General features: G+C 44.6%; 1 protein-coding gene across 5 annotated transcripts in view; it reads right to left on the reverse strand.

Moving 5' to 3' along the window:
- The window catches only part of EFTUD2 (elongation factor Tu GTP binding domain containing 2), a 43347-nt gene that overhangs the window by 21532 nt on the left and 5658 nt on the right, over positions 1-16157 (reverse strand). For 4 of the 5 annotated variants that reach the window (XM_011985937.1, XM_011985940.1, XM_011985938.1 and 1 more), the window contains 8 exons: positions 12167-12332; positions 10524-10602; positions 8952-9027; positions 8413-8478; positions 7010-7045; positions 5876-5966; positions 4898-4980; positions 1290-1456 (listed from right to left, as the gene is read on the reverse strand). In XM_011985937.1, coding sequence (XP_011841327.1) covers positions 1290-1456; positions 4898-4980; positions 5876-5966; positions 7010-7045; positions 8413-8478; positions 8952-9027; positions 10524-10602; positions 12167-12332 — 764 coding nt within the window. The remainder of the gene's footprint in view (positions 1-1289; positions 1457-4897; positions 4981-5875; positions 5967-7009; positions 7046-8412; positions 8479-8951; positions 9028-10523; positions 10603-12166; positions 12333-16157) is intronic. The other variant, XM_011985939.1, reaches the window with a different exon arrangement.

Genomic DNA, 16157 nt, shown 5'->3' on the forward strand with positions numbered 1-16157 from the left:
TAGCCAGGATGGTCTCGATCTCCTGACCTCGTGATCTGCCCGTCTCGGCCTCCCAAAGTGCTGGGATTACAGGCTTGAGCCACCGCGCCTGGCCCAGCCTTTTTATTAAAAGATATTTGTCATTTCATCCTTTGGACTCATGGTGTCATGTTGGGCTCTAGTCATTGTCAGTCCTTGCAGAGATGGGGTGAAGATATTCCTTTTGAAAAGTAGTGCTACACACTGGGAAGGCTCCTGAAGGTAACCGTCTCTAGCCACACAGGTACCATCCCCAATCCTCAAATGGAAAGGCATTCTGAAGTAGGACGGCCTCCTCACAGACCCATTTAAGGGGCTGCAGGAAGTCATCTAGCACATCCTTCAGCCTGTAGTAAGACTGTCTTTAAGATATATTTAACCTCTCTTTCAAAGGCTCTTTGATATTATATTCTAAAGTATCATAACCATCACTCATATGTATTAATGCAAGCCCTAAATCTATCTTGTTGAGAAGCAGGTATATCCACAGAAACATAGCAAACAGTTCTTAATTTATTTAGACTGTGTTAACTACAACAGCATCTAACATTATTCAGCGCATCAGCTGCTATGTGGCAAGCACTGTGCTAAGTGTGTTCCATCAAATATCTATTTAATTTCTTATAACATCCCTTGTAAGTTATTACGTTAACTTATACTATACATGCCTAATAGTATTTGCCATTATTGCTATCAGGCAAGTAACAACTGGGTGTAGTGGCTCACATCTGTAATGCTAGCACTTTGGAAGGCCAAGGTAGAAGAATTGCTTGAAGTCAGTTTAAGACCAGCTTGGGCAACACAGCAAGACTCCATCTCTACAAAAAATAAATAAATAAATAAAAATAAAAACAAAAATAAAAAAAATTAGCCAGGTATGGTGGCACACGCCTGTGGTCCCAGCTACTCAGAAGACTGAGGTGGGAGGATTGCTTGAGCCCAGAAGTTCGAGGCTGCAGTGAGCTGTGATTGTGACACTGCACTGTAGCTTGGGTAACAGAGATCCTATCTCTAAAAAGAGAAGACATTAAATACAGTCCAAGTAATGATCATAATACTAAATGGAAGATGTGTTAAGCATCACAAGTGGTTAAGGCACAGAGGTAATAGTATGGAGTTGACCCCTGCAGAGTCCTAGAATGTGCCTCTAGTTTTGCCCAACAAACTCATCAACACATGTCAAGACATAAATCAGAGTTGTTCCCAGAGGTATTCAGGGTTAAAACCCAGAGTCTCTGAGGACAGGAAATCCACTCCCAGGGGTCTTCTACCTTATTAATCCATTGACCTCATCCACAATGTGGCGCAGCTTGTAATATGCATCAGTTGGAGGCAGCTTCAGCTCCAGGATCAGTCGGTCAATCTTGTTGATGCACACAGTGACCGCCAGCCTCTCCTGCACCGCATGCTTGATCAGCCGCTCTGTGTTCAGCATCACCTGAGAAACACAAGGCTCAGAAGGTGATAAGAAGAACAAGGAGGGCAGAAAGTTCAAAGCAGAACCCAAGAAGGCACTATTTCAAGCCATGAAACCTGGGGAGAAAAAAAAGACCTGGGGAAATATTACTGGGTGGAAGCAGAGAGCATCCTGCCTGAAGATAGACACAGGAACTTTAAGAGGGCACCTTGCAGGATTGAGAAATGAATAAACCCACGAACAATGATGTTGGAGCCAGGTTTCTCAGTGCTAGAGAAGGAACTAAGAAGGCTGAGAAGAGCCAGTGGTGCTGAAATGGAACTGGGGATACTAGGATTAATGCATGATTTTTAATATAAGTGTGTAGAAATAGTTATAGATATGTACGAGTGTATATAACCCAGCTGTGCTCAGTGAGAGGGCCTAGAAGCAATGTACCCCAGTAGCATCCAAACCTTTGTTTCTAAATACTAGTCCCCACTGGCCAGGCATGGTGGCTCACGCCTGTAATCCCTGCACTTTGGGAGGCCAAGGTGGGCAGATCACGAGGTCAGGAGAGCGAGACCATCCTGGCTAAGATGGTGAAACCCTGTCTCGACTAAAAATACAAAAAAATTAGCCGGGCATGGTGGCAAGTGCCTGCAGTCTCGGCTACTCTGGAGGCTGAGGCAGGAGAATGGTGTACATCCATGAGGCAGAGCTTGCAGTGAGCCGAGATGGCGCCACTGCACTCCAGCCTGGGCGACAGAGTGAGACTCCGTCTCAAAAAAAAAAACAAAAAACAAAACAAAACAAACAAACAAAAACTAGTCCCCACTATAAGCCAGAGCTGCTAGGCTAGGTGCAGTCACTCACATCTGTAATCCCAGCATTTTGGGAGGCCAAGGCAGGAGGACTGCTTGAAGCCAGAAGTTCGAGACCATCCCAGGCAACAGAGCAAGATCCCGTCTCTTAAAAAAATCTTTAAAAATAAGCTGAGCATGGTGGCACATACCTGTAGTCCCAGCTATTTGGGAGGCTGAAGTGGGAGAATCACTAGAGCCCAGGAGCCTGAGGCTGCTGTGAGGTATAATTGTACCATTGCACTCCAGTCTGGGCCAGAGAGCAAGATCCCACCTCTTTGAAGGAAAAAAAAAGCCAGAGCTCCTTGAAGAAATGGCTGAGTCCAGGATTGTGACAAGGAAAGATACGTCTAGAACATCTTTTTGTGCTTGAAGGTAAGGAAGTGCTCAAGAAACAATGAAATGTGAAAAGGATGATGGAATTACCCTAAAGGAGTTCTCAGTAGCCAAATCTGGGATGAGAGCACTAGAGCACTGGAATGCATAAGGACAGTAACAGATTATAATTATAATTCACTGAATAAAATACAAACCCAAACATCCATAGTGATAATAAGCAAACGGGGGAGAAGCAAAAGCACTTCTTCACAACGTAATTCCAACCAATAGGCCAGGCGCAGTCGCTCACGCCTGTAATCCCAGCACTTTGGGAGGCCAAGGCAGGTGGACTGCTTGAGGTCAGGAGTTCAAGACCAGCCTGACTGACATGGTGAAACTCCATTTCTACCAAAAATACAAAAATTAGCTGAGTGTGATGGCGGGCACCTGTAGTCCCAGTTGCCCAGGAGGCTGAGGCAGGGGAATCGCCTGAACCTGGGAGGCAAAGGTTGCAGTGAGCCAAGATTGCGCCACTGCACTCCAGCCTGGGCGAAAGAGCGAGACTCCATCTCAAAAAAACAAAACAACAACAACAACAACAACAAAAGCAATGGCCAGGTGCAGTGGCTCACGCCTGTAATCCCCACACTTTGGGAGGCCTAGGTGGGCGGATCGCCTGAGGTCAAGAGTTCGAGACCAGTCTGGCCAACGTGGTGAAACCCTGTCTGTACTAAAAATACAATAATTAGCTGGGCTTGGTGGCATGCACCTGTAATCCCAGCTACTTGGAGGCTGAGACAGGAGAATCGCTTGAACCCAAAAGGCAGAGGTTGCAGTGAACCGAGATCACACCACTTCACTCCAGCCTGGGCGACAGAGCAAGACTCCATCTCAAAAACAAAACAAAACAGAAGGAAAAAGAGTTAGAAGACTCACTATTTGCAACTATTGTAGGAATAAGCCAAGAATCATCAATGGATGACAAAACTAGTAAAGTCTGATAAGGAGCGGAATAACCAGATTCTAATAACCAAGCCTAATCATGAGGAAGTATTAGACAAACCCAAATTGAAAGACATTCTACAAAATAAATGCTCTGTACTTTTCAAAAGTGCCAATGTCATAAAAGACCAAGAGAGACTAAAGAACAGCTTCAATTCAGAGACTTGAAAATCATGAAAACTAAATGCTACGCATCACTATGGATTAGGGGAAATATTCTATAATGGAAATTGTTGGTATGATCAGTAAAACTGAATAAGGTCTGCAGAAAAGATGTGTACAACAGGATTGTATCAATTTTAAATTTTCTGATTTTGGCAACTGTACTGTGGTTATGTAGGTGAATGTCGTTATTCTTAGAAAATACATTCTGAAATATTTTACTTTCAAACGGTTCAAGGGGAAAACATACACACCTGTCTCTCTGTGTGTGTCTGAACGTGTAGAGAATTACAAAGTAAATGAGGGTGGGTCCTTTGAATAATTCTTGCAGCTTTTCAGTTTGCTGTTATTCCAAAATGAAAAGTCAGTTAAAAAAAAAAAAAAAAAAAAAAAGGACAATTCTGGCTCCCTCTGCTGGCTGTCTCACCAATGACAACATGTATGAGGAGAGCCGGAGTGTTCCATCTCTAAATTCAGGAATACAGAAGACACCCTGGTCTTTTAACTCCAATCTCTTGGAAAAACGTAACTAATATTAAAAATCCACTTACAAGAACATACTCTCCTCCCTTCCTTTTATTTACATTTGTCATTTTATCTTTGTGTTTTCTGAATAGCAGTGAGTCTTATTTTGAGCTTCACTGAGCAGGAAGCAAGGGCACCCACATTATTTTTTTCTTCTTTTTTTGAGAGAATGTCTCACTCTGTTGCCCAGGCTGGAGTGAAGTGGCACAATCTCGGCTCACTGCAACCTCCGACTCCCAGGCTCAAATGATTCTCCTGCTTCAGCCTAATGAGTAGCTGGGATAACAGGCAAGGGTCACCACACCTGGCTAATTTTTGTATTTTTTGGTAGAGACGGGATTTTGCCATGTTGGCCAGGCTGGTCCTGAACTCCTGACCTCAGGTGATCCACCCACCTAAGCCTCCCAAAGTGCTGGGATTACAGGTGCGAGCCACCACACCCGGTGAGAATTAATTTTGAACTTCATTTGCTGCTTTAATTTTAGAGCAAATTTGAGCCTTAATCCCAGAGAGTTTCAAGGTTCTCTGGCTCCCAGCTCACTTAGTGCTCTGGGTATTGCGGGGGGCAAACATAACAGGGTCGATGAGATTCTGGGAGCTGAGTCTGACTCACCCCCTCGGCAGCATCAATGAAAAGAACCACTCCATCTGAGATGCGCAAGCCAGCTGTGACCTCATCAGAGAAATTCACATGTCCTGAAAAGCAAATACTAAGTAAGTCATCACTTGGTATAGGATAAAGCACAATTAACTGGTACAGTGAACTGAGGGGGCACTTCAAAGCCTGTGAACCTCCAAATACCCGCTTCCCCTCCTCGCCATAACCCGCTGCAGGATAAAAATATCCCCCATTAGAATCATATCCTTGCATTAAGCTTTTCTATGGGAGGCTCCCTACATAAAAAGAGGGAAGTGCCCAGGAGAGCATGAGTCCACATCACACACCAGCTTAGCCTAATCAGCAGTGAGCAGAGTTCTGTGGGACTCAAGACAATCTGGAGGCAGGAGAAAAGGCAAAGGAGGGCCTGGAGCACAGTGTGCTGTTGGAGGAAGGCAGTTCCTGCCGAGGTGCTATAGGCGCAGGGGCTGAGAGGTATCAGGACGCTGGGCATCAGATGGTGCCAAGAAGGCAAATCAGCCAAAACCTAAAACCTTTCAGTTTTTAAAAACTCTGCCCCAGTTGGTCCTTTCAATAGGAGGAAGAGTCAGCCAAGGGGTCCTGTTCCCAAGGTTATCTGTATGTTCACCAGTCTCCTTTGAGAGTACTCGAGGCCAGGAACTGGCTCTGACTCACCTTTAGCTCCCCAGCAGATAGCATGGGGCCTGACGGGCTGAAATGAATAAATGAATACGATTCCCTAACATTTTTACATATTCAAAAGAGTAAAGACATGAATAGGAGGCCTGGAGTACGATGCTTGCTAAATTAACAGTCAGAAACAAAGGAGAGAGTTAAAACTGAAAATGGTGTCAATGAAGGTGAGGGAATGTAAAAACAAAGATGCACTGCCCTGTTCTGCTCTGGAAAGTGAGAGGACACATGCAAAACCAAGACAAGGTTCCAATAATCAAAAGCCAAAGGATGTCCTACCTGGAGTGTCCATGATATTGAAGAGATAAGATTTTCCTTTGGTGTCTGGCAAGACCACTGTCACAGGAGTGCTTTTGATGCCTACACCTCTCTGAAAGAAACAAAGAATGGTCAAGACCTCTTCCTATGCAAGAGGGGTTCATTTTGCTTTTGGGGCTCCCCAATTGCTAGTAAATTACACTGATGGCTCTCCTTATAGTGGGTGATTTTTATCTAGGCTTCTAGCCAGCATGACCTTGAAAATAAAATATTTTGGTGTTAGATAGCATTTTTGGGGGGCTTGTTTCAAGTATGAAAAGATGAAAATGAATTACTGCAAACAAAACAGTATTAAGCCCTATCAGAGAATCCAGGGTCCTAGAATCTCATCCTCTTTATACATGAGAAACAAAAATAGCTGAGCACCTTGAAAGTAAAAAGAAACAATCTGGGGTATTTTAGTTTTTTTTTTTTTTAAAGAAATATAAAAGCTATGACACGAATAAACATTTGTTTAAAATTCCAGTCAAACAAATATATAAATGCATTATAAAACAGTAACAGCTAACACTAACTGCCTATCTATCTTTACTAATTCCAAGTGCCTTTAGTTAACCATACTTATTTATACTTAAAACTTCCATTAGGAAAAAGGGACAGAAATAAGAGGGGGGAAAGAGAAGGGGTCAGAGAGTACAGAGAAAGATCCGGATGGAAAGACAAAAAGAGGAACACAAAGATATAGGGACCCATTTTCAAAGAGAAGCTACTTCTAGAAAGAGGTCATCATATGGATGGAGTCATCCTGCGGATTTTTAAAGGATGACGTCATTTAAAAAAAAATCACGTTGAGCTTCTGCGTAACTTAAAGCACAAATGCAGACATCACCTCTTAGTATTTGCCCTGTATCAGGCCAAATTTAATCTAGTCAAGAACAGGAGGGTCCCCCTCCCAACCTACAGCTTGCCTACCCAGTTCTTTTTTAAGTTATAACCCTGGAGTAACTGGAGGAAGGAGATGGGATGTGAGAAGTGGGGAGAAAGGAGTAGAGTACGAACTAAAATGCTATCATAAAGGCTCCTCTACATTCCCTACAAAACTATTACTGGGGGGTCTGGTGTAGGCAACAATCGGATTCCACAAGGCATGCTTACCTCTTGCTCTGTGAAGAGGATGTCAGTATAGCACAGCTGAAAAAAATTAACTGTTGTTACCACCTGAGTTCAGACTCCTCTCCCACAAACGAACCATCAATCACTTTCCCTCACCACCTCCCAGCTCAAGGGTTTCTTTGAGATTAAAGAGAGACAGAGAGCAGGGTGTCCTCACAGCAATTCCAGACAATGAGACCAGTGCCCTCCCAGCTGGAAATGCTCCTGGGTGCGTGGAGGGATTTTTTTATTTTTATTTTTTTGGAGACAGAGTTTCACTCTTGTTGCCCAGGCTGGAGTACAATGGCGCAATCTTGGCTCACTGAAACCTCCTTTGCCTCCCGGGTTCAAGAGATTCTCCTGCCTCAGCCTCCCAAGTAGCTGGGATTGCAGACGTGCGCCACCACGCCCAGCTAAATTTGTATTTTCAGTAGACACAGGGTTTCACCATGTTGGTCAGGCTGGTCTTGAACTCCTGACCTCATGTGATCCACCCAGCTCGGCCACCCAAAGTGCTGGGATTACAGGTGTGAGCCACCACGCCCAGCTGGGTTTTTCTTTTTGGTTGTGGTTTTGTCTTTTTTTGAGACAGAGTCTCACTCGCCCAGGCTAGAGTGTAGTGGCGTAATCTTGGGTGACTGCAACCTCTGCCTCCCAGGTTCAAGCGATTCTCCTGCCTCAGCCCCTCGAGTAGCTGGGACTACAGGTGCACATCACTGTGCCCACCCAGCTGCATTTTGCATTTTTAGTAGAGATGGGGTTTCGCCATGTTGGCCAGGCTCGTCTCAAACTCCTGACCTCAAGTGATCCTCCTGTCCTGGCCTCCCAAAGTGCTGGGATTACAGGCATGAGCCACCGCTCTTTTTGAGTTGGGGGAGGTCACTAAAGACCAGGTATAGCTGAGAGCTAATTTATATCAAATGCACAGAATTCTTAGCATGGTAAAAAGGGAGACACATGTCAGCCTTCATGCTAGAGTGTTAAAACAATCAATCTGGCAGGGATTGAACATTTATTGCACTGAGACTTGCAGCCACAGTTGGCCTCATTCACAGGCATTTAAATTTACCATGAAAACCAGGTACAATTGTATCATATTTATAGAGCGGGCTATTAATACTATGACAGCAAAGAAGAGACTATAAAAGTCAGGACATATCATAACAGAGGAGGGATCCCAAGTGCAAAACGGATCATCCAAAAATACTGCAGCTCAATATTCTCTATGCTCCTGAGAAAGTTGAAATTATTTTCTTACAGCCTATTAATAGAGATCACAATTACAAAGCTGCACTTTGGAGGCGTCATTATTTATAGAGAACAGGAAGGGTGAAGGAAGGCGGAGAGAGACATCTCTATCTGTTCTGAATGGTTCATCCTAAACCCTCAACAGTAGTTCTACTTACATCTTGGTCATAGCGCTTTCTGATTTCCGGGTGAGTCTGCTCAATTAAACAATCTACAAAACATGTCTAAAAGGGAAGAAACAGTTAACACCTGCCAACCACAGAGGAAAATTTACTGTGCCCTTCCCCCAGCTCCCAATACACCACATAATTTAGGGATAAGGAGAGAAAAAGGAGAGCAAGGAGGGTTATGGGACAGCAAAGAATTAACACTAAAGCCACAGGATTATTTTCAAATAAAAGATGAAATCTTTCTTAGACAGGCATCCCTCAGGAAATGAAAACTTATAAAAATCAGAGTAAGGCTCAATTTCCCATCTTCTGTCCAGATGTAGACACAAGGCTCAGGAACAGGCTCCACCTGCTGCTTGGGAAAAGCCAGAATTTCACAGTATGGCTTCGTAACAGGCATGCAGTACCCCGAGTCAGTAGGTTGAGCCTTGTGACCTCAAACCTCAACCGCTGTGACTCTAAGGGCTAAAACATGAGCAGGCACAAAAGAGAAATCCTGTTCCAAGTAGCTGAAAGTTCTCTCTTACCTTGCCATGGTGGAGATGTCCACAAAGGGTCACATTTCTGATGAGCTCTGAGTTATCCATCAGATCTGCCAAGAAACTGAAAGAACAAAGGAAAAGAGAAAACAGACATTGGGAAAAGTTTCCAAATGAGGAGTGGAGTTTAAGGTTCAGGTATTTTTGGCCAGGAACAACTTTCAGACCAATTGGAGAGCCCTCAGGCAGATGCGAATGTCTATACTTACGTAGCAAGAAACTTATCCAAGAGGTAACACCATCTGTGAATGGCCTATCACAGGGATTTAATAGTAAAATAGCAAGACTAAAAAAGGAAGAGGCTAGCCATGGTGGCTCACACCTGTGATCCCAGCACTTTGGGAGGCTGTGGGTGGATCACCTGAGGTCAGGAGTTCAAGACCAGCCTGGCCAACATGGTGAAACCCCGTCTCCACTAAAAATACAAAAAACTTAGGCCGGAAGCAGTGGCTCACGCCTGTAATCCCAACACTTTGGGAGGCCGAGGCCACCACGACCAGCTAATTTTTGCATTTTCAGCAGAGACAGGGTTTCACCATGTTGGTCAGGCTGGTCTCAAACTCCTGACCCCCGGTGATCCACCTGCCCCGACCTCCCAAAGTGCTGCGATTACAAGCATGAGCCACCGCACTCAGCCAGGACTTCCAACATGGTGAAACCCCATCTCTACTAACAATACAAAAACCAGCTGAACATGGTGGCATGTGCCTGTAATCCCATCTACTCAGGAGGCTGAGGCAGGAGAATCACTTGAACCTGGAAGGTGGAAGTTGTAGAGAGCTGAGACCATGCCACTGCACTCTGGCCTGGGCAACAGAGTGAGACTCCGCATAAAAAAAAAAAAAAAAAAAAAAAGAGAGAGAGAGAGCACCTAAATATATCTACCTGCTTTTGCTCTCCTTTTCAAAATAAAGAGTTGAGGGCCAGGTATGGTGGCTCACGCCTGTAATCTCAGCACTTTGGGAAACTAAGGCAGGAGAATAATTTGAGCCCAGGAGTTTGAGACCAACTTGGGCAACATAGTGAAACCGTACAAAAATTAGCCAGGCGTGGTGGTGTGTTCCTGTAGTCCCAGCTACTCAGGAGGCGGAGGCAGACACATCTATTGAGCCTGGGAGGTCAAGGCTGCAATGAGCTGTGATTGTGCCACTGCACTCCAGCCTGAGCAACAAAACGAGACCTTATCTCAAAACAACAGCAACAAAAACAAAATAAAGAGCTAATATGTTCCTAAAATACTCAGCAGTCTTACTAAGTCCAGACAGGCTCTGGTGGACCCAACAGTGATAACTGTAATACCCAGATCTGTCTTAAAGGCTGGCTTTCAACACCAAACTAAAGACCTGGAAGAAGAGGAAACAGCTAACATCTGGATGAACACCAAGAGAAAAGTTAAGATTGAGCCCAAATATCCCAGCAGCCACACAAGCTGAAGGAGAATTTGAGAGCTATGTACGGCCACAATTTACTGGCTATTTCAGCCACAAACCACCTCCTATCTCTACAAAAACATGAACCCAGGGCATTCCTGCAGAGAAGCTGAGAAACCTTGTAACTTACTCCATCTCATACACTGTAACAGGTAATGTCTGCTCCATCAGAGTGAATTTCTTGGTTTTCACTGGCTTAATAATGGGTTCTAGAAGAAAAAAAAAAGGTAGTGATGTGTAGGTGGGCATAAAATATAAAAATACGGAGCACTATTCCATTAGACTGACCTTTCGGAATGTATGATGTACGACATCAATTTATTTTACTCTCAAGGTTCACTCATGTTGAGAAAGTTTTGGAAATGCTATTTGGCAAGAGACAGTGAAGGACCCTGAATTGTGGAAAGAGGAGTCGGGGCATCATTTTGAGCAAGAGTGGGAGGGAGGGAGAGGGAATGGATGTAGGTTGAGGTCAAAGTCAGTTCAAGATCTTTCCTCGCATTTATAAGATGCAATTACTTTCCAAAAGATCAATTAAAACTTTTTTTTTGGGAGACAGGGTTTCACCCTGTTACCCAGGCTGAAGTGTACACATGGCACAATCAAGTGATCCTCTTGCCTCAGTCTCCCGAGATGCTGGGAGGCATCCACCATTGTGCTCAGCTAATTTCTGTACTTTTTTGTAGAGATGGGATTTCACCATGTTGCCCAGGTTGGTCTCAAACTGCTGGGCTCAAGCGATCCTCCCGCTCTGGCCTCCAAAAGTGCTGGGATTACAGGCATGAGCCACCACTTCCAGCCTATGAAAACTATTAAGATGCAGTGGCTCACGCCTGTAATCCCAGCTCTTTGGGAGGACAGGGCAGGCGGATCACTTGAGGTCAGGAGTTCAAGACAAGCCTGACCAACATGGTGGTACCCCGTTTCTACTAAAAATACAAAAATTAGGCCGGGCGCGGTGGCTCAAGCCTGTAATCCCAGCACTTTGGGAGGCCGAGACGGGTGGATCACGAGGTCAGGAGATCGAGACCATCCTGGCTAATACGGTGAAACCCCGTCTCTACTAAAAAATACAAAAAACTAGCCGGGTGAGGTGGCAGGCGCCTGTAGTCCCAGCTACTCGGGAGGCTGAGGCAGGAGAATGGCGTAAACCCGGGAGTCGGAGCTTGCAGCGAGCTGAGATCCAGCCACTGCACTCCAGCCTGGGTGACAGAGCGAGACTCGGTCTCAAAAAACAAAAACAAACAAACAAACAAAAAAAAACAAAAATTAGCCAGGCATGGTGGCAGACGCCTATAATCCCAGCTACCAGGGAAGGTGAGGCAGGAGAATTGCTTGAACCAGGGAGGGGGAGGTTGCAGTGAGCCAAGACTGTGCCACTGCAATCCAGCATGGGCGACAGAGCAAGACTTGGTCTCAAAAAAAGGAAAATAAATGGACAATGCACATTATGAGAACTGGTTAAAAGGGCTGGAGTTATTTGGATGGAAAAACATATCAGGCCACAGGGTAAATAAACTTAATGAGTCTTCATGCACCTAAACTGATAGCATATAAATAAGAAATAACTCTTATTTACCTAGAAACTAGTTAAGAGCTTTACTGAATATTAAAAAAGGATTAACTGAATCTTAAACCAGAAACAGTACCTGAAGGTAGTAAAGAAAAACTGATCAATTCATTTACTGAACTTTTAAGGTTTGCTGACAGCTATGAAATGAAGTTTCCAGGTTTCAATTTCACCTCCTCACAGCCCAGCCCCTCCTGACGTACCTGTGAGAGGCTGAGTGTCTTCCTCTTGAACTATGGTCTCCACCTCAGGGCCGTACACCTCCTCGGCTGTCGGGTAGTACTTCTTGTCCTCATGCAGCACCACCTCCATCCCGGGGTGGTCATCGTCATGATCTCCTATGTCATCGTCATCGTCATCATCATCCATCTGAAAGCAAGAGGGAGAAGGAGAATCGAAGAGGCACACGCCTTTCCTGTTTGATGTCTGACCACCTCCATGAGTGACAGCACTGACTGTACATGCTGGCCAGCTTCTTATTCTGAGTTCTATGCCAGCGGGGCAGGTTCCACTCCTTTGAGACCGTTCATAAAGAGAAGACTCTAAGCCGAGGCCATGGACAGTGCTCCTGGTTCAAACTTGCCCCTTCCTGAATGTGGGCCCTTGGTCACAAGTGAGTTAAGACTGGAGAAAACAAATCACAGCACCGCCCTTTAGGGGGAAAAAAGCAACTTTCTCCAAGGGCAGAAACCAGAAGACAGAGGTAAAAACTGGGGATAAGCCCATACCTTTAACATTTTCACTTGTATCCACAGAATTGTTTTTGGAAAATAACTTTGTGATAGATAATAACAGGAGCCGGCAAGGATGCGGAGAAACTGAAACCTCACACACTGCTGATGGGAAAGAGGTGCAGCTGCTTTGGAAAATAGTTTGGCAGTTCCTCAAAATGTTCAACACAGTTACATATGACCCAGCAAGTCCACTCCTAAGTATATACCCACGACAAATGAAAACTTATGGCCACACAAAAACTTAGAAATCAGTGTTCATAGTGGCATTATTTATAACAGCCAAAAAGTGGGAACAACCAAATGTCGATGAACTGATGACTGGATAAATGAAATGTGGTCCATCCATACAAAAAATTTGGCAACAAAAACAAACAAAATACCTGTACTTGCTATAGGTATACACATGCTGCAACACAGATGAGCCTTGAAAACATGATGTGAGTAAAGAGGCCAGACTGAAAAACCTGTATATTATATGATTCCATTTATATGAAAATATTCAGAATAAGCAAATCTATACAGACAGAAAGCAGATTGCCCAGGGCTGGCAGGGTAGGTGTGGGTGGGAGGGCAATGGTTAAGGGGTATAGAGTTTTTTCTGAGATAATGAAAATGTTCTAAAATTGATTGTGATGACAGTTGCGTGACTCTATGAATACCCTAAAAGCCATTAAATTGTACACTTTACAATTAAATAACTTCAATTCTACCTCCTTACAATTAATCCATAGTCATATGCAACATTAACGAAGTCATTCTCGCTTCTGCTAAAAAGTTTTCCAAATAATCTAAGGTGGCTACCAGATCACCCTTTATGTCCTAAAACACTTACTGAGCATGTAATATGTGCTAAACTCTGTTCCAGGTGTTAGAACTAAGGCAATGAAGGAAAAAGAGGTACTACTGGAGCAAAAAATCTGCAGAGAGAGAATAACTTCTACAGGTATCTGGGGAAGAGGATTCTAGTCGGCTGATGAAACAGAATGCAAAGGCCCAAAGCCAAGAGCATGTGGCAACTTTGAGGTTTAGCAAGAAAGCCAATATGGCGAGAACGGAGCGAAGGATTGGGGAACAGGAAGCTGTGATCGCACGGGAGGCAAATACACAGGATCTTTGAGACCACTCTAAGAAATTGGACTTTACTTTTACTCTAGAGCAAAAGTAGCGGGGCAGGTGCCATTAGTATCCAGTGGGTAGAGGCCATGGATGCTGCTAAACATTCTACAACACACAGAATCCTCACAGAAAGAAGTATCTGGCCCCAATGTCAACAGTGCTGAGATGAAGAAACTCTGCACCAGGAGTTTGGAGCAGAGAAGTGATATGATCGGATTTCTGTTTTAAAAGAACCACTCCAGCCCCTATGCTGAGAATACACCAGAAACAAGGAGATTAGTTAGGGAGCTACTGCAGTAATTCAGGAAACAAAGAACAGTGACGGTGGCTTGGACTACACAGAGTAGGAACTGGGAAGGTGGTGAGGAGAGGCTGAATTCTGGATACATCACAAAGGTAGAGTCAAAACTGTTCTCTACTGAACTGAAAGGAGGTATGAGAAAAAAGAGAAGCAGCAAGGTTTTTGATCTGAGCACTGGAAAACAGCCTTGCCTTTATTGAGATGAGGAAGAAAGACTGTAAGAGCAGGTTAGGGGAGCAGGGCAGGGAAAGCTCAGTACTTAATGTGTGAGATAACGCCAGGTTTGAGATTCCCTGTCAGACATTAAGTAGAGACGCCATGTAGGAAGGTGGACATACAAACGTGACATTCAAGAGGAAAGTCCAGATTGGAGATACAAATCTGAGTCGTCGTGAATACAAGTTATTTGATAGAATGGATGAGATCCCCAGAGGAGTGAGTGTAGACAGAGAAGAGGTCTGAGAAATGGAGCTCTGGGCCTGCTGACATTTGGAGGTCAGGGAGATGATGAGGAAGCAGCAGCAAAGGCTGAGAAGGGATGTCAGTGAGGAGGAAAACCAGGAGTTCTCTGAAAGCCAGAGGAAGAGAGTATTTTAAAGAGGGAATGATCAGCTGGGTCAGATGATGCAGGCAGGTCACGTAGGATGAGGGCTGGGAACTGACCTTGGGATTTAGCAAGGCAGAGGTCACTAGTGACCTTGACAAGAGCAGTCTGTGGAATGGGAGAGGCAAAAGGATGGAAGTGGGTTTGAAAGAAAATGGAAGGAGAGGATCTGGAGACAGCAACTATGAACAACTCATTTGAGATGTGCTGCACTGCAAAGCAGGGAAAATCTGGAGGTAAATGAAGAGGAATATGGGGTCAAGAGAGAGTTTTAGGATGAAATGACATTTTTTCTGTGTATGCTGATGGGGATGAACTGGTAGACAGGGAAAACCGATGGCACAGGAGAGAGAGGGCAGAACTGCCAAAGGTCTTGAGAGGTGAGAAGGGATGGGATTAGTTTCTAGTAGACAGAAGCATGAACAAATAATTCATAAGAATGGAAGGGAAGGCATCGTATATGAGTACAGGTGTAGGCAGGTGGGTAGAGGGACTGCTGGGTGCTTGTTTTCCTTCACACAAATTACAGCATGCCAACCTCTTCCTTAAGAACACAAAACCCTCCAGTGGTAAGACTGGCTACCTCCTACCATCTTACACTCTACTTCTACTAAAGTGGCCTAAGATTACATTAGCTCTTTTGGCAGCCACATATATCTTACTGGTGGTGGCTCCAAAATAGCTATCAAGCCAGTTTTCTACTGCCCCATACTGCTGAATATATTATGAATCTAACTGCAGGATTTTATATAATCATTTCTGACTGCCTGTAATTACCTCTACCGAGTCTACAGTAGCTCAACAAGTCTAAAATAAAACTAAACCAATATTCTTTTATCATTGTTTTTTTAAATTTTTAATTTTTTTAATTTTTTTGAGATGGAGTTTCACTGCAATCTCTACCTCCTGGGTTCAAGAGATTCTCCTGCCTTAGGCTCCGGAGTAGCTGGGGCTACAGGTGCATGCCACCATGCCCAGCTAATTTTTGTGTTTTTTTTTTTTTTTTTTTGAGACGGAGTCTCGCTCTGTCTCCCAGGCTGGACTGCAGTGGCCAGATCTCAGCTCACTGCAAGCTCCGCCTCCTGGGTTCACACCATTCTCCTGCCTCAGCCTCCTGAGTAGCTGGGACTACAGGCGCCCGCCACCTCACTCGGCTGGTTTTTTGTATTTTTTAGTAGAGACGGGGTTTCACCGTGTTAGCCAGGATGGTCTCGATCTCTTGACCTCATGATCCGCCCGTCTTGGCCTCCCAAAGTGCTGGGATTACAGGCTTGAGCCACCACGCCCGGCCAATTTTTGTATTTTTAATAGAGATGGGGTTTCATCATGTTGGCCAGACTGGTCTCAAACTCTTGACCTCAGGTCATCTGCCCACCTCAGCCTCCCAAAGTGCTGGGATTACAGACATGAGCCAATGCGCCCAGTCTTAGAATGGACAT

Source organism: Mandrillus leucophaeus, unplaced genomic scaffold (genome assembly GCF_000951045.1).
Source record: "Mandrillus leucophaeus isolate KB7577 unplaced genomic scaffold, Mleu.le_1.0 Scaffold290, whole genome shotgun sequence".
Lineage (NCBI taxonomy): Eukaryota > Metazoa > Chordata > Mammalia > Primates > Cercopithecidae > Mandrillus > Mandrillus leucophaeus.